The 23,187-nt window shown below is 38.6% G+C and overlaps 1 protein-coding gene across 6 annotated transcripts; it reads left to right on the forward strand.

Moving 5' to 3' along the window:
* Positions 1-42: 42 nt before the first annotated feature.
* Positions 43-22,613, forward strand: MDM1 (Mdm1 nuclear protein). Of its 6 annotated transcripts, none has more exons than XM_063396504.1 (15): positions 43-236; positions 1,184-1,289; positions 3,545-3,897; positions 4,341-4,457; positions 6,262-6,405; positions 7,944-8,077; positions 10,188-10,287; positions 13,454-13,492; positions 13,862-14,037; positions 14,393-14,674; positions 16,414-16,559; positions 16,682-16,782; positions 17,739-17,979; positions 19,034-19,102; positions 21,320-22,613. In XM_063396504.1, the coding sequence occupies exons 1-15, from the start codon at positions 81-83 to the stop codon at positions 21,424-21,426; spliced, it is 2,271 nt and encodes a 756-aa protein (XP_063252574.1). In that variant the 5' UTR covers positions 43-80; the 3' UTR covers positions 21,427-22,613. The 6 variants fall into 6 exon arrangements, with proteins under 6 accessions (XP_063252574.1, XP_063252575.1, XP_063252577.1 ...); XM_063396506.1 differs by lacking the exon at positions 43-236 and adding an exon at positions 534-680; XM_063396505.1 differs by lacking the exon at positions 13,454-13,492.
* The last annotated feature ends 574 nt before the right edge of the window (positions 22,614-23,187 follow it).

Genomic DNA, 23,187 nt, shown 5'->3' on the forward strand with positions numbered 1-23,187 from the left:
TGGCCGTGCGTCCATCTGCGCACTTTTTAAAATAAACCCTCTCCGCTGTTTTTAATGTGACACAGTCAAAGCCGGTCAGGATGGAGATTAGCAGGGAGAAGGCAGTCAGAAAAGCGACCCCCAAGGGAAGATCTGAACAAGAAGGTGGATTAGGATCTCCTGACCGGGTGACGAGGTCGGGTGAGGTGGCGAAGGCGGACCGCCAGCTGCCACGCCGCCGCAGAGACTTCAGAAGGGTAGGAAACTTGTTTTCTTCCTTTCTCGAAACGCTATTTTTGTAGCAACATAAAGCTGCATGCGTGGACACGTGTTTATTTTTTGTAACCCGGCGCCCAAGATCCCCCAGGCCTTGCGATGCATTAGCACCAGGTGCCTCCCCGCAGTGCTTCCCCAGACACACAGCGCTGGTCGCACACCACCGCTACCGGGGATCAGTCTTTTAATGGGGACAACGGGCGACAACAGCCCGCGGCGGCCGACATGGCCGCAGGCAGCGCCGGCGGGGGAGGTGGCACGGCCGGGCGCTCCCGGCCCGCCCCGGGCGCTCCCCGCCCGCCGCGCAGGCGCCCGGCGAGCCGAGGGGAGGCGGACCGGGCCGGACCGGGCCGGGTCGGGCCGGCGGCGGGCCCGGGCCCCGGCGGTGCGGAGGCCGCGGCTGCACCATGCCCGTGCGGTTCAGGGTGAGCCGGAGAGGAGCGGGGCCCCGCGGGCAGGGCACGGCCGCGGGCCCAGGGGGCGGCAGGAGCGGGGCTGCGGCCGGTCCGGGGTAGCGGGAAAGGGAAAGGAAGGCCCCTGCGCCACGGCGCCGGCCAGTAAAGACAGAAGGAGTTCTGTCGTGCGGGTGACAGCGGGTTCAGGCTGTGTTTGTTCCTGAAACCATTCACGTGAGGACATAAGAGACGTGGTTTTGGTTTTGGCTTTTTAAACTTATGTTTCTTTTTTTTTTTTTTTTTTTTTTTTTTTTTTTTTTTTTTTTTTTTTGTGCATGAAATGCTTTCTCGTTTTCTCAGCAATACTTTTTGTTCTCCTACGGGGGTGGGCTTGGCTGATGCAGAGCAGCCTGCCAGCTTAGCTCATCCTGCAGCAGCCTGTGTGTGTTTCCCCCTTCGGAGATCTGGTACCGGCAGGAGCAGTGAAGCAGGATAGGCACCGGTGTCGTGACAGACTCCTCTGTTTGCTGCAGGGCCTGAGTGAATACAAGAGAAACTTCAAATGGAGAAGCCCAGAGTTTTGTAGCCCGTCCCAGCAGCAGAAATCCTTGTGGGCAGGACTTCGTTCGGATCAGTTTGGTAAGTGCCCCTGGAAGCTGTTCCCTCGGTTGCAGCCAAGGCCCGGAAAGTTTCGCGGTGATGAGTGCATGGCAACAGTGAACTGGTGGTGTTTACAGGTGTGCACTTTGTAATTAAATTAAAAGTATAGTCTTGGTCATCTTTTAGATAGAGTGTGTTTTTAAACTCCTTATTCTTTATGGCTGAAACTTTTTTCCAATTAGTGCTATTTATATAAACCTTAGGAAAAAAGTAGTTTCTGACATGCAGCATAAGCTAAGATCCAAACATGAAACACAGGTGCAATGTTAACCCATATAGGGTGTGTTGAGGGTGGAATTGGGTTACCTGTGATGTATGGAAATAGTAAATAAAATTCCATTTTTAAGGGGAGACTAACTTGGGGCAAAGTTTGATAAAGTAAAATTATTATAAACCTAAAAGGTACAACTAAGTGAAAGAGGTCAGCCACTACAGCGAATATCTTGTGATACTATAGTGTAGGATTTAAGGATTGTAGACAATCCTTATTGTAATAGGGAAATGTGGGGATAGAAAGCAGGAGGAGAAGGAAATAATAGTTGGATTGAAAGGCCTGTAGGGAGCTGAGGAAGAGGAGTAAGCTGAAGAGTGATGACAACTGAAGTGCTTTTAAAAGGAGTAGTAAAAAATAGTAATTACTGTAGCGGCACAAGGCTGAGTAAAAAAAATCTGTGCATTCACTGCAACTGCACTGTGCAGTCGGTATTATTAGAGTGCAATGCATTCATTCCTACAATAATAAGTGTTCTATGTTATGGCCTTGTAGTCAAGGTGCTAGACATTTGAATAAATAATTTAATCTTGCTAAAGATTATAATTTAGATATATTACTGCATTCTTCCACTACTGCAAAATACATCTTTCTTTACCCTTGCTTTCCCTAGCACATGGGTCTGTGTATGGGTACCTTTTATTGAGGATTATAAATCATCATGAATTCTGAAATGCTTAAACATGTAAGCACGTTAACTTCTTTTTAAAATGGCAACCTATGCTTATTTTCCAGTCAAACTAAAATGCGGATTTTACAAGCCTTGCAATAAACTCCTGACTTAGCAATACAGCAGTTTCTCCTCTTTCTCACATTGTAATGGTGGTTTTGTGCATGGTTGTTGTAGTTTTTCTACGTATTTGTGTTAATTTTCACTCCCACCTCTTTTCTGGCCATTTAAGCACCCACATCTTTAAACGTCACTCTTGGTACCTCTAGGATTTGCAGATTGTTACTGATAATTTACATATAGTTCTTCCTGTTGAATAACATAATTGGCAATTTTAGGAATTACTTGGAACATTACAGCAAAAAGTTGAGAGCTGCAGGTGCTTGGAGTGCCTTTCTGCTACTTTTCCAGTGTTTTACCACTAGAATGATTTTCCTATCCTGTATGTGTAGTCAGACAGACAGACATTCTGTATCTCTTTCACCATAGGCTGTTCTCTCTTTCTACCTTGCTTTGTCATGGGATGGCAGTGTCTCTCCTGGGGAAGGTATTTCTTTCAGCCAGTCAGGGGCTTTCACTAATTCTTTCATGGCAGTTGAGCACTTTGAAGTGGATTACGATTTCCCTCGTATGATTTTCCTCTTTGAATGTGTTCAGTCGTTCAATACTCTTCTTAAAATGGTGGGGTGATTTTATTTTCACTTGCCTGTGTAAAGCCCAGCAATTCTTAAAGTAACTTGATACCTGGCTTTGTTACAAAATATTTTTCTATTTTTGGAACTGTTTTTGTGTTCACACTGTAAAGTTGTCAGTTACCTGAGGTGGTCTTAAACTGCAAGTGGATGGAGACCTGTCACAATCAGAGGGAACCTGTTGAGAAGGGTGTGTTGTGCATGTGTAATGAGAAGTGCTTGTAGCATACTTTCTCCCCACAGCTTGGTTACTCTGTACCTGTGTTAAACACATTCTCTTCACTGGCTGTGTTAGTTTTCTTGTGGTTCAGCTCCCAGAATCAATTTGCACGGGATTGTCCTGTGGACAAATTTGCTTTATGGGATTTAATTCAACATGATTCTGGAGCACCATGTTCCTGTCTGTTTAGTGGAAAGGGAAGTCATTTGCAGATAGGGAAGAACACAGAATTTCACAGCCATGCTCATAATTCATGGTCTGTCACTGCTCCAAGCTTTCTAGTAATCAGTGGTATGATAAACTTTCAGCTTATTCTTGTTATAGAGTGGTATTATGTCTTCAGTGAATGTTTGTATTAAATCTAATATGGCTTTTTCTCAGGAATCAGGAGAGAACCAAATTTCATTTCCAAGAGAAGGGTACCTTACCATAACCCACAGATTTCAAAGTCCCTTGAATGGACAGCAGATTGTGAGTTGGATGAACCGCTGGAAACTGAAGCTACAGAGTTGCACACTGACCACAACAACAATAATGTGAATCAGGAAAAGCTTGAAACACCAGAAGGACCCAGATTCCCTTCAAAAGTTCAGTCACATGTGGTAGATTCTGGTGGTGAAAAAGCTCTTGCCCTTGCAGAGAACAGAATGAAGAAATCACCCTCAGAAGCTCCACCAAACCAAAATGAAGCATTTTCATCTTCAAAAAAGGAATTAGAAAAAATGAGTAATGGGGTAAGGAAATAGGTTTTTTTTAATTGACCAATCTAAAAATTACTAACAGTAATTTCACACACATGCTCAGACACTCTTGTTGAACTCTCTCTTTGGTTTTGTGTTTTGATACTCTCTTGTAGTTTCCTTGTTGGGAGAACAGTGTGTTTGAGATCAGATTTTGATGCTACTTAATTCAATAGAATTTGCTCTTCATTTGCATCTTCAGAATGTGTCATCATTGCTTATTTCAATTGAACAAGGATTTAGCCAATAATATATAGATTTTTGGGTAGTTGACTGTAGTGAGATAATATAGTTTGCATTAATTTTGTTCTTGAAACCAAAATCCAAACCATTGTTTTGAAAGTGTGTGTTGAAAGATGTTTAAGTTGCAAAATATTGTAGGAAAGAGACCAATCACTGTTATTTTTTTTTCTTTTTTTCTTTTTTTTCATTGTCAGTTTCACAGATCCCTTCAGAGGAAAGCAGGCATAAATATCCCCAGAAATTCTGAGTATCAAAGCCAGTTTGTCTGGAAGAGTCCTCATGAAAAGTCACCAATACTTGCAGCTGAACAGGTAACATTATAGAATCCAAAAAGCAAATAATTACTTTAGTATCAGCAAAGTTTTCCTTTTGAAAAGATTTCCTTTTTTTGCTCTTTTGGTGGGGCAACGACAAACTTTAATGCTGTTACATTTTTTTTTCTCTCTCACTATATGAAAGTGTAGCATAATTGGATTTGTTTCAATGTGATTCTTTATTTTGGTGAGGCCTAAATATTTGTTCTCCTTAGGCCTTGTATCTCATTCTTTCTAATGGTGTCCTGTTCTTCTGTTTGCATGAATTTAGCTGTGTTGCCCCAGTTTCTTATTCTCAGTCTCTGTCTTTGTACCCATACACTTCTGAGCCCTAAAGTCTGTGTCACTAGTGTTTTATTCTTTCATGATAACAGCTTATATTTATAAGTGGAGTTTTCTGATTTTAAGATACTCTTGTGACATTTTAATCTCATGAGCGTTTGGGCTTTGCAATGTTGAAAATGCTGCTTTTTCTGGTGAGACCACAAAGAGTAACTGAGTGTAAGAGTGCTTTGTGTTTTCAATTAATTGTTACTGGGATCAGGACCCAGGTGACTCTGTCTTATGGTCATTCTACAGTGTAAAACAGACACTTTTGCATTTGTCTTTTCTTGCTTCACTAGAAGCATATACATTAGTGGGATTACTAGAGATGGTGTGCTCTTTTTATCCTCAGGTGGTGGTTTTGTTCAGTAACATCTTTCAGAGGCAATAAGTGTTGATAACTAAGATAATCACTATTCTGTATTTTTCTGTTGGAGTACCAAGCAGGTGGATTTACAGAAGGATATATTTCCCTTATCCAATGAAAACTCACTGAAATACATGACAGTAGGATAGAGAAGCCAAAGGACCTTCTGAGGAAGAGGCAGTTTCCAGAAAGTCACCTTGTGGAAAAAGTCAAAGAGAAATCCATTTGATTCTGTGTGCAATCAGTTTGATAATTTCATTATTAATGCTTGTGAAAATTGTGCTTTCTTCAGAAGAAAGACTGTTTTTCACAGCTTACACAGAAGAAGAAACAGTGAGAATAAGTCACTATACATCTGTGGATAGGTGGAACTTAGGGAAAAATTAATGATATACATAATACATATTAACAGATTGTTATTCTTCATTGTTGATATGACCAAGAATATACCTCAATTGTGACAATCCCTTTCCCTTGAAGACATCCTGTGAAAATATCAAAGTTATTCAAGTTAAGTTATAAGTCAATATACCTAAAATTCTCATAACAAATCTGTGGAAAATGCATCCTTCTCACATATGACATGGTCTTGAAATTTGGAACCCCGGGAGGAGGTAAGACATGATCGCATATTAGGCAAATTCTCTACCTTGATTTATAATATTAAGTAGTTGAAAAGGAGTGGATTTTAATTTGCCCAAGCTCTAAGCATCCAGCTCTAAAACTCAGAGTAGTTTTCTGTTACTTATGGACAGGACATGTACTGCGGACTCATATGGAAGTTTTATGGCATGCCTGTAAAAAAATCATGATCCTACATACAACTCTGAAGGTGAACAAAAATAAACAAATAAACAAAACCTCTGATAGTAAACTTCAGTAAGAACAGTATTTGATTGCAGAACTGTGTCTGACTTGGTCACTTTTAAATATATTGGAATTTCTCCTAGACGTTCATTAGTCTACACATGCTATATTTGTACAGATGACTGTCTCTGTGCTCATATGTGAGTGTATTTGTGTGAATAAGTTAACAGATTTTGAAAATTTAGCCTTAAGGTAAACAAATCACACTTTTTTTCTTTGTTTTGTTTTCTTCCTCCCACGCAGCTGATTTGCAACACAAAGAAATCCACACCTCCGGTGAAACCTCCTGCCATTACTTCTGAAACTGCATATGAGAGAAATTCCAAAGGGTCTCCTCCTGTTATGGGTCCACAAGGGAGAGGTGGTTCAGAAGAGAAAGAATTTCTGGTGTGTTAACAAGTAAATACTTCCCAGAAAGAAAAGCTTTAGCAGTACTTCTGCGGTTTTGATCTATTCTATATGGGGATGGGTTTAGGTTGAAATTATTTAGTGTTGCTAGTGACAGTGGACTCAGTAGTGGTTTTGCTGTAAAAGACCAAAAATAATTCTGTACAGCTCTGCTCATTGGGGGTTCTGTAGTGGGTCCTCTTTAGGGCATTGTTTTCACTTTAAAATTTTGAACTTCTGAGTTTTGAAGTGATTTGTTGTTGTTGTTCCCAATTGACACTTTGTTTTTAGTAATTACGATAGGTTCTGCAATCTAAATCTCTGATATATACTCTGGTACCATGTTGTGTCTTGGTGTGCAGTAGGGTTAGATGGGAGGTCTGGAACTTTTTGAATGTCATAAATCAGAGACAGTGAATTTTCTCCCCACAGTGGCAAGCACTATCCCTGTATTCTTTCCATGTCACCTGGCTTTGCTTCCACTGGGCATACATCTTCCTTTTTTGCCTTTCTGAGTCAGCTCCCTTAGGACCTGTTCCAAAAAGCTGTCATTCTGGTTTTTTAGGAATCTTCTGGCCTGGCTTGTGGCAGCTGTGTGATGCTCCCAGTTAATCTGAGTCTCCTCACTACCCATCTCTGTTGCTGATAGAACAGGAGGGGCTGTTTTTAGACAAGGTGTTTGTTAGGACCACTGCTGAGCGAAAGGTGTGCTTACCATGCAGTGCCTTGGCTTAACCCATTGGTGCTTCTGAGGGCATTGTTGGCTTGGAGGTTTCAACATTTAAAACTCAGACCTGCCCAGTTCTTTAAATCCCGTCTGGTGTGTCCCCTTTTGCCTCTTTAAGTAGATATGAAGAAAGCTTGAAAAGCCTGAGGCTTTCAGGAAGCATTTATCTGGTTTTAATATTGGAATTTCAGGTTGTTTTTCAAGAACAGCTAATAAATGAAGTAAGAGGAGTGATGAGAAGGGAATTTTTGTGAAAGTGCCTAAAAACTCGTTGCTTATATCAATACCTTGTCTCTGGTGAATATCTTGAAAAAGTTTTGGGGGATTTTGGTGGGCCTTAAATTTGTTTTTAAATTGAATTTGGACAGTATCTGTGAAGATCTCTAGCAGAATCAGAAACACTGAATTTTTGAAAGAATAAAATAATCAGGAAAAAAAATATTTGGTGTAAAACCTAAACAAATCAATCTAAACATTTATAAAACAAAAATATTTTAAAATTTGCCTTTTGGACTGAGGTTAGAATATGCAGATATTGTCTTATTTTATTTCTGTTTTTCATATTGAATTAATTCTGTAAACTGGTTAAAATGGATCATGTAGCTAGCAGGATTTTGCACTCAATCTTAACTTTGGCATTTTGCTTGTTTATTTTTGTGTTAACAAAAAAATTTGGTATTCTTGTTTGTATTAAATATTCAAAACAGCTAACACTAAATTTAACTATTTGCAAGTGCTTGATGTCAAAAGAAATATGAGGGTTTTCAGATTGTTAGCTAATGTGGTATTTTTAAAATTATCTTTGCCTTAGAGTAAAAGGGAAGAAGCGTTTCAAAAACCAGCAGAAGATGCAGCAAAACAAGGGAAATCAGAACAGAAACATCCTAAACAAAATAATAAGCAACATATCAGTCCAAAGCCCCTCACTTTACATACAAGCCGTGGGTATGTATAAACTAGGAAAACCTAGCCTAGTGAGTAGGTGTACAGAGCCCAGTGTTTAGAAAGGACTGCAAACCTTCCACCACACCATACTGCAGCTGCAGGAGCAAATGCCCCTTGCAGCTCTGAGATTGAGCTTCTTGTGGGTGCTTCTAAACCTGATGATAATTTCTGTCCTTTCCTCTGGGCAGCAGAAGTAGAAGCTTTGTAACCACTCCTGTTCAGGGGCACTTGGTGATGCAATAATATTAATGAATACAACAGGAATGAAATAAAATCAGTGCAGTGCTGCTGCTCAACTTCCAAAAGGTGCTTTGGAAGTTGTAGTCACCTTTCAAGCTGCTTTATCTACTGTGCCCACTCCACACCTTAAAACTGTGGTGATTGTACTTGATGTCTGCTTATTCTGGTCTGTAAGGCCTTGTGTGCCTGAGTAACAAAAGCAAATACACGAGGTAGAAAAGGAAATCTGTCCTGTTTAGAGTAATCTGGCAAGTGTGGAAATGAAGTGAAATGGTGCGTTATTGAGTGCTAGCAAAGTATCTTTTGATTTCTGCCACATGCCTACATTGCAAGAGTTGAACTTGTATTTCCATTTCATACGCATCTGAGATATGTCAACAGCAATAAAAGCCAAGAAGTAGGCTTTAAAATGCATTGGTTAATCCATCTCTCTTGTGTTTGTGCTTAGTGTATGCCCCAGCAATTGCTTTCATTCTTTGTGACAGTGTTAAGGCATTGGATTGAATGTGGGAGAGGAGACTTTCCTGTCTGAATGCTGTTGGACATTGGGAGTTAATTACAAAATGGTCACCCAAAATTCTGTGAAATAATATTAGTTTATGGAAAAGTGAGTGGATATAGTATAGCTAACACCTTTAACTCTTTGGGTTTCATACTTTTTGCAGTAGATTATAGTCAAATTTTCAGTGAGTAATGTGCAAAATTCTTGATCATTTGCTGGGGCTCTTTTCATCTAAGAGCAAATTTCTGCCTCATATGCCTTCAGTATAGTAGCACAAGACAATTCTCTTAAAAATCACTGGGTGAAATAGCTGTCAAAATGTGTTAGTTCTCAATAGGCAGACAGTATTGTTACTTGTGTGCAAGCTGTGTGTGTGCAATGCATGGCCTGCATTTGCAGCAGAGTGACTGGGATCAAGGCACAGCAGCATTGTGTTTTTTGTGCTAATCCATTGGTTTTGCAGCCAAAAGTGAAGGATTTCTATCAACTTTAAAGAAAAGGACATGTTGAGAGAAATTTTGAATATAAGGGGCTTTTCAACCTTCATATTTTTCTTTTTACAAGGTTTGTTTTATTCTCTGACTTCAGGCTTTTATGACCTATTTCTGAATAAGGATTGAAAAATAGGGCTTTTCCACCCCGTGCTGAATATATTAAAATTAAATTGGTAATGTTCTGAATCAAATCCAAAAATATCTTTAGATTAAGCTGATACATCCACAGTTCAGTGCTTAAGGACTCGAAGTACTATTTACTGCCTGCTATAGGTTGCATGTTGTTAATTTTTCTGTGTTGGTATGTGTGTGGCGGAAGGGAAAAATGAACCCATCTTTTCAAGTACTGAGGCCTTTTGAAGATCAAAGCCACCAGGACACAGATGAATTTTACTGACCAGTGTTCTGGCAGTCAGATGTTTCTAGCCCCAGCAGCTCACCCCACCCATGTGCAGAGCCCCTTTAAAGAAAAGGACATAGGAGTTCATAGGAGGAAATGTCTCAGACATTAATGCCAAACCAGGCATTTTTACTTAAATGTACCTTCATCACTGACTTAAGGTCCCACACTTTGCATTGAAGTAATTGAGCCTGATGTGTGTATTATGTTCTGCTCATTGGCTGTCTGGTGGAAGTGTTGCAGGGAAAATACAATAGGAGTAGCTACTTGAAGGACCACCAAGTGTGAATGAGTATTTTTCACAGCTTTCCTAGTTGTGTTGGTTTGAGTTGTTGTTTGTGCATGTGTTCTTTGCATCTCAGTGTCATTTAGGTGCAAGTATGTTTGTGCTTGTTGAGTAACTTCAGAAGTGCTCTTAAAGAGTATTTTGGAAATCACACTTCACTCTTTTTTTCTCTCCTCATTCTTTCTTAGGAAGATGAACACTGAATATAGGTCAAAATTTTTGTCTCCAACCCAGTATTTCTACAAAGATGGAGTTTGGTCTCGTATTAAGAGTAAAGCTCACAACCAGGTGCGTATTCTTAGAAAATCTGAAGCCTGAGTGTGCTTTGTATTTTGGTTTTTAGATGCAAAACCATTGAATTGTGGTATTTATAAGATAGAGCTTTGAGATTGTAATGCTAATGAGTCAAGCTCCCAAAGGTGAGTATGCAAAGACAATTAGATTCTGACAAGTCATTATAATAGGGGAAAAAAAAAAGAGATGATGAGACTGAAAAAAAAATTAATGTGACCTCCAAAGTTAGGGAGAAGTTTTGTTTCCTGTACAATCAGGATTATTCAGAACAGTGTCTCTTGTGACAGGTAATGTTATTCTTGATGTTCAGCCCATTTGTGACAAGCAGAAGTGTTCAAAATACAGAGCTGAATGATAGGAGATTCCAAGGGAATAAAAATGGACAACATACATATCAGCTTAGGTTGGCTTGTTAGTCAGGCTCAGTTTATTAGCTTACCATGCGTGAATCCATTCAAAGCAGTCAGCTGAATTCTGTCATACACAACATAAAATAGAGAATTTCCCTTGCAAGTTTCAGTGAGTGTATTTTCTTGTCGTTTATTCAGAAACTGCAATCCATATTGTACTCTATATGAATTCATTCAACAGAACTGTGAAAATGCTGGGTAGCTTCAAGACCACAACACTTCTTAACATTATTAAGTGTGATTCCTGAATTAGTCAAGGAAATCAAAACTGTTAATACTGTGTTCAGAAACTGCTGGGGCTAGCTCTGCAACTTTGATTTCAGTGAATTGACGTAGTCTTCTCCCAGCTGATAGAGGGAGCCTTTGTGAGACACTGTGCTGCTGCCTGTGTGGCAAGTACTTGGAAATGTGAGTTTGCTCATCAGTTTGGTCCACAGTCATGTGGAAGGTAGAACTGGAGAAAATGGTTCTAGGGTGCTGGGCTTTGAGAATATAGGGTCTCTTTGAAAATAAGGTTCTCTGAGAATTGCAGGAGTAGTCTGGTAGCTTTCTGTGTTCTCTTGCTAGATTTAATCTAGCAAGTAATTTTCCTTTTAACGAAAAGAAATAATTATAGAATACATACAAAATACACAATGAGAAATAGGTCTCAATATTTAAAGTATATTAAAGTATATTAAAGTATATTAAAGTATATTAAAGTATATTAAAGTATATTAAAGTATGAGATGATTCATAATCAGAGTTTGTGTATGCATGCATGAGATAATCCATTCTGTGTAAACAGCCTCAAGAGGATGTTAGAGGACTAAAAAGAGGCAATATTTTAATTTTTATATGCCTTGATATATGCATTAGATTTACTGTAACTAAGATTGCAAAATGTTGTGAACTATTGCATGCAGCCTAAGTGGTATACTGAATGTTTCTGTAGAATATTAGGTCATTTTTCTGGCATATAATATTTTAATTTGTTGATGTTACATCATAAAACATTCAAACCAGTAAGGAGCAGTGCTCAATTTCAAGAGCAATTGACTGGTAGGCAACTAAAGAATGGGCCTTGGGAGAGAGTGTGTTTGTGTCACAGTCAGCTGGGAGGAGTCACTGCAGTACAGTTGAGGGGAAGAATGAGGAGACTGCAAGTGGAGGATGGATGTTCAACTTAACATGTGGCATTTAACTAGAGTGTATGAGAAACCAAGGATTTCCCACACTGTCAAGATACGTTTTGAGTGCATCAGACTTTTCCACAGAGATTTTCTTGCTGGAAAGGGAATTGCAGGAAACTAGAAGGAAGTTACTTGGCATGTTGGTGACTTTCTGTCCAAAGCAGGCTTTCTGAAGCTCTAAGTCCAAACAGGCAAATTCCATAATGGAATCCTGGTGTGACCTTAGCCATAGTGATTGCTTGTAGGCTGCTTCTCTGCAATTTATTATTAAGCGTGCTTTTCAGCAGCTGAACAAAAAAAAAGTCTTTTCCAATTATGCTTTTGAAAAATTAATGTGGGCAATTCATAATCGCAGTTGGACTCTCTAGGGCCTGTGTCCTGCTGAGTTCATGCTGCCTGCTGAGTCGCTGAAGGGGATGGTTGTCCTTTGTACTTCTTCACAATTCACTGGAGACTTAGTATTCTTCCTCCCTCTGCGGTACCCTGTTGTGCTGGATTTACATTCCTTCTGTTCTGGCTATCATAATTAATTTTTTATTCTTCTAGTTGAAGTGAGTAATCCAGTAAATCACTTGCACATCAAACTTTAAATTCTCCTTTGAAAATGGCAAGCATATATTTTTAATCGGCTATTCTTTGGAAGTTTAGTGGGTCATATTGTGGGATGTTAGCTGGATATCCATCTGCTGCATCCAGTCACTTTTAGTGGGATTAGCTGAGTTTAGCCCACTAACTCTGTTCCTTGCAGGAGGAATGATGTGAAATGTATCATGAAGGAAGAATAAAAAAGAAAAGCTATGAAAATGTAGTAGAGGAAATGTCAGTATTGTTTTCCTGCTCTTTGACAAAATACTTATTTCCTGTGGACAATTTTTTAGTAAGTTAGAGTTCAGTGACAACACAAAATTATTTTTAATAATTTAAACATAAACTTCTTGGTTTTGCTTTTTCTCCCTGCACTTAAGGTGTGTTTGGGTGAAGGACACAAGACAGCAAGTGTTTAAACGGTCTTAACTGTAAAAAATGATGGTGTATAATGTTTTGAAGAGGGGGGTTATCACTTTTATTGTTTTGGAGTAAAGCTGACACCTGAACAGTCTTGTATCTCATTCTTGCAGTTACTGATGGCCTAGAAGGAATAAGTTTGATACTCTGTCTGGCATGCAATAGCACCCAGAGTTTTTGTATTAATCTTAACTTTTCACTAATATTTATGTAGCTAGACACAGTTGCATTGTTTGCAGCATTCAAACTCAGTATTACACATACACATCAGTCTGTTGATTTGAATTTATCATAAATTAGTGGGGAATGTACTTTTTAGTGTGAATGTTTAGAAATCTAAATTAATTTCATCAAGCTTGGCAAAAAACTGGTGGAGTGCCAGTGCTGCCTGTACTTGTCTGAGAGCTTTTTATTGAATCTCAGGGAGGCAGCATAGAGCTATGGTGACAGGTTTTTAGTATTTAATTTCTTACTTAGACTGAAGTAAAGTTAAAAAGGTGATAATAACAATATCACTCTTGAGTGTTGAGAGGAAAAACAAATGTAAAAATAACTCTGTATTCTTCTCTTTAGGCATCTCAAAACACCCTAAATTCCATGTGGTATATGGAGGTTGGTTGCATCCAAGTTCCTCTTTTAGTGTTTGGAGCACTGTGTCTGAGCGCTGATGGAAAAACTAGAATCCAGCACTAAACTTATTCATAGTTACTGCATAAATTTTTGTGCTCATGGAATGAATAATTGACAGTTTTGCTTTGGCTTCATGGCTGAAACACGCTTACCAAATATATGCTCACTGAGTATATTATTTTTGCTTTCCTCTTACATTTACTGTGGCATGCAATGTTTGTGCTGTGGCTGGCCCTGTATTATGAGTAATTTGCCTTTCTTTTCTAGCTGCCAGTAGCTAATGTAAATATTTGTAGTAGCCTAATAGTGAAGTTTAAACAGCTGTGGAACTTATGAAACCTTGATGTGTAGGTGAGAGAGCTTCGAGAAAGAGCGAAGGCTTACAGGCAACGCGTGGAGGGAACACACTTCTCCCGATATCATTTCAATCAGATCCTGTCTGATAATAACAGTCTTTGGGATGTGTCCTCAACTTCCAGTTCAGAAGAAGGAATCAGCAACAACATCAGAGCACTAGATCTTGCCAGGTAAGGTTGTCATTCCTGCCTGTTATTCTGCAGCTTTGAAACTGAGCTAGATGCTGAATATAGGCTTCTATGGAAATAGTTGTTTTTTGAGCACTTCTCATAATCTAATTTGCTGTTTCAATTGAAAATACAGCCCTAATTTACATTGAGTTTTTTGAAATGGCAATATAGAAAGAGTCTTTAAGCATCAGATAAAACTGCAGTGGCAATTTAACCATTCATCATGTCAACTGCACTACATTTTAATGTCTGAGTTGTACTTCATGCAAAGAACTGAACTGGATGAACGTGTTCTATATAGACAGGTATATTGTGCAAATCGGTGATACAAAATGCTGTGTTCTTGCTTACTCAGTGTTTCTGGAAAAGAGGCTGCTCCAAGCCTTGAAGTGCTACAGCAGCCTGACTCCAGAGAAGCACCACATCAGGACAGCACAAAGAAAGACATGTCAGATGCTTTAACTGTTCCAGTCAAAAGACGTTTAGCTTGGGATGAACAAGAAGGTACTGAAGAAGGGGAAAATCAACGATCAACAGAAGAGAAAGAGGAGGAAAAGCCAGATGAACAGGCTACAGTCATAGCCCAGCAATTAGAAGAAAACAATAGAGATGCTAAAGAAGATAAGAAAACTGAAGGGTAAAACTGAACCTTTTTTAGATGTGTATATATATGTATGTGTGTATATGTATTTCCTCTAATGTGTGTGTATTTCCTCTAACAGGTCAGAAATTTGTAGATTAAATTTTTGTATTTAAGAGATTGTAAATTGGTGTGGTAGTACTTCTGTTTTGAACAGTATGATAAGGAATGAGAAGGTTTAAAACATGGAGCTGGTTGACGGAAGTGGACCCATCATTAAAAATACTGCATTTCTAAGTTGCAAGACAGAAATTTGTAGACTCACAAATGATTGTAATGTTTTTCTCCAAAACTATGAAATATGCAGTATGGGCACTAAGACTGTTTGTTACACAGCAGCCAAGTTTAGTGAAAAATAAAACTCACGATTTGCTTCAAGTTGACAGCATAGAATTTGATAGGACAGGCTACATGCTAATATTGTACTTAGGCATCTATTTTTCTTAAAAAAAATTCATGGACAAATATAAAGGACTTAGGAGAAAAAAATAACTAATATCCAGTAATCACCAGTGATTATGTTACTAAGCACGGGTGGGAGAAACGTGGAGGGGTATATACAAATAATGGGAGATCAGCTCAGTATAGGCATAGTACTGTATTTGACATTTGAGAGATCCAGATTGTATCTAGTTTCAGAAGTCTCTGTCTTTTTACTGTGCAAGTTTTGCATACCCTTTTTTTGTAGAACAATATTTTCCTTTAATAGACATTTAATTCTGAATAGCTTTGACCCTTTAAAACCATGTCAGCTACACATTTTATATTGCTCATTGCATTTTATCTTTGGTGTTGCAGCACTAATCAAAGATAAGAAACTGTAATTGTCTTCATTTGGCATAATTCCGTGTGTTCAACCCAAGCAAAAAAAAACCCTGAGATGTTAGACTCCAAAAGATATTAAATACTGGCCTTCAAAACCATCATCTAGAAACCTTTCTAAGTTTCAATTTAATTCTAGAGATAATCTAGTTCATAGATGTCTCTGATTGACATTGTCAATTTTCTGTCATCTTGCAGTGGGGTTCTATGTGTTCTGGGGTGTGTGCTGGGCTGAGCCATGCAGAGCAGCTTAATGCTTGCATGTTACCCCTTCTTGAGAGCTAGAAAGGAGGAATTCTTTGCCTAGCTGTGTCTCTCTTGTACTGATAGAATCTGGTTTCTCCACGTTGTGGGTGTGCAGCCACCTCCTTGCGAAATGCACCTGGAGGCAGAAGACTGAAGTGGTAGTGCTGATGTATATTATATATACATAGTTAATGTATGATATATATATATTTGTATTGTGTTATGATGTGTGTTTAATAACCATGGGGCTATAGTGGTTACATAAATTTGGGATATTTGGCTTCAGTTCCACCACACTGACTGAAGAATGTCAAACCCACACTCCCACCTCTAAGGCAGCAAACATATTCAAAGTTTTTCTGGGTTCAAAGTTTTCCAGCCTTCCTGTTGAGCCTCTGTATTGTGTAGCAATACACTCAGGGTTTATCGGACAGAGGGAACCTGGATTTGTATTTGAGGCTGTTCAGAATACAGAAATTGAGGCTTAAGGGCTGGAATTCAGGACTCCCCTTGGCAAGCAAATGTTTTAGCTACAGGCTGTTGGGGATTCGAGGCCTTAACTGTCCTGCCTTAGGCTTCATTGTAGGAATGGATTGGAGAAAGCTTGAGTGCACGACTCGTGAGTCCTTCCTTAGCTAATCCTTTAATCATTACTCATTTTTTTTCAGTGAGAATGCCTTAGTATTGGACACTTCTGCAGCTGTGTCAGATTCTTCTGTATCCTCAAGGAGAGGCAGCAGGCATCCTACTCCAAAGCTGAGAGCTCTTGCAGGAGCCCCGAGGACTCATCATGATCACACTGCCCCAGCTGTTGGTAAAAAGACTTCTAAATGCAAAGCAGTATTTCAAGAACTAAAGAAAAGAAATACATAATTGAATTAATTTATTAGGTTATTTAACGTAGTAAGATATTTTTCATCTTTTCCAATACAATAGGAGGTGCTGTTCTAGTGTCTGCTCCTACCTTCAAGTCTTCATCTTCACCTCAGAGAAAGCGAAACTTAGCAACAAACTCTACAAAAAAAAGGTCCTTCCAGGTGAGCCAGAAAACAGACTTACCATTATGAATTTTAGGAATGTGCTTTTTAAGTAATGATGAATAATTTAATTAAGAACTTTTTTCCTTGAGTTGTTATTTGCTGTCTTAAAATTGTCAGTATCTGTGACTAAAAAAGGCATGTCTGAATAAATAGGGTTTTTTTGCTTTGTCAAACAAAGGAGTTGAGACTACTGGAGTGACATTACATGTGCTTCACTTTGGCTTCTTAGATTAAATACCTGGGATCCATTTACAGAAAAATAAAAAAGTTGCCAGTAGTATTTCCCCTTAATGTTACTGTAGCCATTGACATAGGGCACCACTCCAGATTGCTTGAGTTGGAAGAAATTCAATGGGAGAGGTTATGTAAAAGGGTGCTTATGTAAAAGATAGGTTAATGTGCCATAATATTTCTCTTTTCCTTTCCTTTACTTTTGTGCTGCTTTTACTTTGCAGCTTGCGTAGTTACTAAAAGAAAAATAGAAATATTTAGGAGTTATCCTCAAAATTCGGATAGTTTTTTGTCAAGTTGTGCTTGCAGTGTGTTCTATAAAGAAAGCTACCATTTACCTGCGTACATCCTCTGTAGTAAGTTCTGTAATAGAAGCAGACACAATTGCATGAGAAATTGGTTATGTTGTAAAATCTAAGAAATCCCAATTTTAGAAAATAAGCTCTTGGTTTGGCATGATTAGATTACTATCAGTCCATGTTAAACACTTTATTAAGAACATTTAGGAACATTAGGAACATTAGGAACATTATTTTATTAGATTTTCTTTACACTCACAAGCTTGAAATACTTTTTCTTTTAGTACTTGCATGAGCAGTATAGCAGTGTAAACTCAACATTTGCTGCATATGTGAGGCTCTGTGCTTGGAGACTGTATATTAGATGCTGTGATTTTGTGCTTTTTTTGATCCTTCCTTTTTCTTCTTTCTATTATGTTGTAGCCTGATGTGAAAATGGGAGACACTTCACTCTATAACTCTGCACCTGCTGGGCTGGGAACTGTGGATCCTCTGCCCCTTAGGCAGGATCAGTGGCCTCCTAATGTGGTTGCTGATGAGCAAGTTCCTCTTGCTTCAGCCCATCAAGAGCAGTCAAAGTCAGCAAAAAGCTGCTCTGTGCCTTGCTGGAGTCCCTCTCATCGTATTCAAGGGACTCTTAAGGATCCAGAATTCCAGCATAATGGTGGGTCTTGTTTATTAAGTCTGTGTTAGTGATGCAGGATGTGAATGGCTACTGTGCAGTGCTCAGGCCAAGAGGTGCTGAGCTTGCTGCCTTACAGTATCTACAAAGAATGTGCTGTTTATAAACAAAAGCTTTTTAACTGTATGGTTGGTTAGTCTTGCTGAGGAAATGTGCACAACATCCACCTTAGTTTCAGATTTGACTAATATTACAGTATTACAGTGATCGATTTGTTGTCTGATTTTTCTGTATTAATTTCAATAAATACTACTCCTGAGAAAAATTTGGTTTAGCATGAACAGCTCTAAATTTTAATATTTAAGCTGCACCTGGGTGGTGGGACACTTTTCCAGCTGCAATTGCTAACTGCAGTGTGTAAGTGAGACCTTTATAATGTAGTATTATTTTGAAAGAGTTGTGGATTTCTGAGAGGTAAGCTCCTTAAAATTATTTCTGCAGAATAAGGAAACTAGAAAGCTGCCTCTAGAGGGTTTATTGGATATTGAGAAAAACCTTTTCTTGACTGAGGAGGGATTTGTACTGAAGCATTTCAAAAGTTTTAAACAATATTTAAGGATACTGGAGATGTAAATTTGATAAAGACTCCTTGTTTCCTTAGTCTCCATTCTAGAAAGACTTGCCATAGCCCCTTAAGGTCCCACAATTCTTGGTCCTTTGATCATGGAGGTTAGCTAAAAAGTTGTATTTCCATTCTGGAACAGAACAAGCAGTTGTCAGTTCAAGTGAGAAAGTGAAATGCAGATAATTTCCTCATAAAGCTTAGAATTGGTGCTGCTTTCTAGTTGTGCACCTTGAGTGCAGTAAGTGACTTGTAGCATGTACCAAAGAACGGTGTCTTGAGAAGAATACAGTGGAGCAAGATTATTTTACCTCATCTTAGGATAAAGGAGTTGGGCAGAATTTATATGTGTGCTATTTATAAGACTCTTGTTTTGGAAATAATGTTACAACATTTTTAAATGTTCTAAAATAAAAACTTATCCTTTGTCTATTTTGAAATTATTCAAAACTGCCTTTTGACTTTTTGTCATAGGGAATCTTGGCAATCCAAAAGCGAGGACTTTCCACTTGCCCCTTCGGGAAAGAAACTGTAATGATGAAGGTATTTTTTGTCCCCAAGTATTATTGTATATCGTGAATGTAACGTAAATAAATTCTAACTCTTGCATGAATGTGAGATGTTTCTGAATGCAGTAAGTAATACTAGTTTGAGTTTGCCTGAATAACTACAGCATATTTTCATCAAAATAATTTGAACATGTTCAACCCAGTAATCTGAAGTATGAATATTAAGGTATAGGGTAATGTGAATAAACCATTAAATGTGGCTGAAAATTAATAGACCATTGTGGCTCTTGATATGGTTACTGTAGCTTGCTTAGTCCCATACCTAAAATTGTTTCCTGCCCACACGTTTTTAAGCCTTTGTGTTGATAGCAACTAAAGGAAACTGCAACACAGACCAAATTGCAGCTGGAGCAACTTGGATTGCAACTTTTAAGGTACCACCAACTTTAAGATAGAGGTTTTGTATGTGAGACTTTAGCCTCAGATGTGCAACATAAAATGATCCCCCTGACTTTAATTTTCATACCTGTCTCTGCTCAGTGTTTTAGGGATGCTTATGGTGTGCTGCTATTCTGATTACTGCCTTGGCCTTCTTTTTAATGTTTATTTTAAAGTTAATCTACGAGAGCAGCCATTGCACAGCTGCACTTCTTGGCCTTTTTATAGGCAGACACAAATCAACTCTTTCAGTAGCGTGAGTCGACCAAAGGCACTGTATCTTGCATACACTTTTTCTTAGTGTGGTGTCTGAAGTTGAGCCTGGTGTGGTGCTGTGCTAGTTGCAATCACCTATGTTTGGTTCAGTATGGGCAGAGCAGGTTTATATCTGATTGCAGTTTAGTTATACCGCAGAACAACCAAAACCTTGTTTCTGTATCCCTTGGCAGTTCTTTGCTCCTTGGGTTTTAACCAAGGTGCAGGCTGATTCTCTGTTTTACTCATTTGCAGTTGGCTGAAAGATATCTGGGTGGTGCAGATGGCTCAGCCAAGCTTCGGTGCAACTGCATAAAACATGCAAAATCCCGTAGTACCTGCAGCTTGCTGCACACAGGTTGCTGCACACAGATTAAATGCTGTATCTGCTGTTTCTTTTTTATTTTTCCTTGTAAGCTGAATGGTAATGTATGAACTTGCAGAAACAAGTGAAATATGCCAGCTCACAGACACTTTGTATGCCCATATTTGTTCGTATTTGTTCAGGTACAAACCTGGGAGTTATTCCAATGACATGTTGGTTTGCAGAAGTGCAGTTCACAGTTTTCTCATACGTGGGAATATAGTTGTTATACATAGTGTGTGATCCTTTCACAGGCTACTAGGATCACTGTATTTTAAGAATTTAGAAACTCTGCGGAAAAGTTAATTCAAACACTGACAGAATACTGGTGCTGTTTGGATTGAGTTGAGGAATTTTTTTCTTGGATTTTGTTTTTTTTGTTGGTGAGGGGTCTGGAAGCTAGTGATACAGTTCTTTCTACAGTGCAAGAGAATGTGTGCAATAAATGTCATTTTTCATAGCATCTTGACAGACCGGTAGCAACATTTTATTAATATTATTAGAGAATTATGATGTGCTGTATCAGGCAAGCAACATCAAAACTAATTAGTTTTAGGAGTTTTACTGTGTGTGAAATGGACCCTGTATTCAAAAGGAAGACACTTCAAAAGTATATTTCTAAGGCCTGCTTCTTCTTGTCTTTGTGGTAAACTTCTGTTTTCTTCAGAAGACACATTCCTTTTAGCAGGTTTTAGCATACCAGCTAGATTTGGCACAGAAGGACCCTTTTTTGCAAATGTGGGTTCTGATATTTTAGTCATATTATTCTGAGGTTGTCTGCTTTGCTTGAAGCAGTGGGTTGCTTTCAGGAATATGTCATTACCAGAGTCTAGTCTATATAGATTTCAGTGGCAGAGGAACAGTTCCTGAGGTCTTCTGACACAGGAGAGTAAAGATCAAGATGACTTGGAGAATTGGGCAATTCCCATGTGAACACAGGGGTCTTATTCTGGAGTTTCTCAAGAGGTGGGCACGTAACTCACTTAAACTTACTTACCTGATGTACTAGAGGCTTCCTTGTGGGGTTCTTCTCCAGCATGTCAGTTGCAAAGTAATTGAACTGAAGTGTACTGTGGTACTGTTTTAGCATCCATTGTGAAAGAGGGCATAAAAATACTCAAAAAATGTCAGCTGTGTTTGAGTATGTATGTTTAATCTTCCTATTTACTTTTTCCCTTCTTGCTTTCTCCACAGATGACAGGCTGTCTCAGATTTCTGCTCGCTCAGCAGCATCTAGTTCTCTTGCGTCTCAGATACTGGAACGAGCTCAGAAGAGGAAGGATTTCTGGGGCAAGGCATAGTCTCTCCTTCCTGTTGTATAGAAACTATTCTGTAAAATGATGTATTTTGTATAGCTCGTAATGTACATTTTAAAAAATTGTGATTGTAGGTTTCACTCAGAATCTTTTCACTTGTTACAGCTCAAGTTTTAGGACTTGCCATCCCAATTGAAAATTTAATATTTAAACTGATGGTGTTGAAAGTTAATGTTCTTTATATCTGAGAGTTAGGTCTTAATTCACTATGTTTAAGCAGCCTTGTGAGGCTTTACTTTTTTACAGTGGCACCTTTTGACACTGAGATAATTATTTTTTTATGGAGCCTGTGTGTGATTTTTCAAGGTATTCTGCTGCAGTCGTTCAGTATGACCTGGAACAGTATTCAGGGGCAACACCATCATTCACCGAATACCTCAGCTGCTTTATTTTATCAGATTATCGTAAGGGCAGCTGTGATTTATGTGTTGGTTACTGTATGAATTGTCAGCATAACACAGCGCTGTAACAGAGTTACTTTTGCTACTGACTCTTTTAACTTTTTACCAAAAAATTCTAATTTCCTAATGACGCTGACATAGAGTGTCATTAACTATAGAACTAACAGGAGTTTAAGAAAAGCGAAGCATTATGGTTTGTCCATTGTCTACAGGTTTTTGGCCAGCATGACTGTCAGAGTTCGGAGTGTACAGTGCTGCAGTTTGTCAGCTGTACCGATATGAATGCTTGTCTTGTAGACTAAGACCTGTGTTTAGTGTCACTTTCAGCTTCTCTAGAAAAAGCAAATTCAGCCACCTTAGCCAGTGGTGTTCCCCAGCTCCACTTCAAACTCAGGACTAGTGATCTCTTTAAGTAAACTCATGAGACTGGTTTTTTTTCTTGACTTTGATATTTTAATTACCTCTTATCTTAGTTTCCTGTTTCGGGGATACTGATAGCATTGTGATTGTCACAGTGTAAAATGTGATTTATGCTGACAGCTCATTTTATCTTTCCAAGCAATGCAGACAAGTTAAAATGAAGTACAGGAAATAGCTGGCTAGCAAGCAATTTAGGTCTTTGTGTGTAGCTTCAGGTTTTAATACTACTTAATTTGAAAATTTTATACAAAAACAATTTGAGATTTGTACACACTTGATTGCATTTTGATTTTGTATGTAATTATGTGTGCATATTACTGAAAATAAAAATGGTTGTTTGCTTTGTTTCTATTTAAGTTATTCTGGATAATTTGGTAGAGTCTATTACACTGGCACTTCTATGTTTAGTTCTCTGTTTCACCTGGAATATCAGTGGACCTGTTCAGATGGAATATCTGTGGACTTAAGAAAGACAGGATGTTACCTCAGAGCTGATCTTCAGAAAAAGTAATTTATTGAAGCTAGATATGTTGACACTGGAAATCTTAACTGACTACAGATATTTTAAATGGTGTCTCGAAACAGGTGGGTGGTACACAGGCTGGAAAGGCTGCAATGCCCAAAGGGTCAGTTCCCAACAAATTATGTAAAGGCTGAGTGAATTAGTGCTGTCCAGTACTGATGATGTTAGAAAAGGGTGTTCCCTTCTTCCAGAAAATGCATGAATTGCAGTAGCTTCCTACCAGTGGAGTTGTTTGAAACAAATCAAGGTATTTTATTTTATCTCAAAGGCGTCTGGGATTGTTCTGTGGTGTGCACTTGATGTGTAAGTTCTAATTTTCATAAAATTTCTATTGAAAGGGAAAATATGTAACGGCATTTATGAAAATTTCCATTCTTCCTCTAAAATGATAGTTTTGTAGTG

The sequence above is a fragment of the Prinia subflava genome, chromosome 4 (genome assembly GCF_021018805.1).
Source record: "Prinia subflava isolate CZ2003 ecotype Zambia chromosome 4, Cam_Psub_1.2, whole genome shotgun sequence".
NCBI classification, from domain to species: Eukaryota; Metazoa; Chordata; class Aves; order Passeriformes; family Cisticolidae; genus Prinia; species Prinia subflava.

What these genes read in the sequence shown, in the direction of transcription:
- MDM1 (XM_063396504.1), top strand. Translation starts at nt 81, where the DNA reads ATGGAGATTAGCAGGGAGAAGGCAGTCAGAAAAGCGACCCCCAAGGGA. An exon ending in ACTTCGTTCGGATCAGTTTG is followed by an intron (nt 1,290 to 3,544) that starts GTAAGTGCCCCT and finishes GCTTTTTCTCAG; the next exon opens with GAATCAGGAGAGAACCAAAT. An exon ending in AGAGTAAAGCTCACAACCAG is followed by an intron (nt 10,288 to 13,453) that starts GTGCGTATTCTT and finishes TCTTCTCTTTAG; the next exon opens with GCATCTCAAAACACCCTAAA.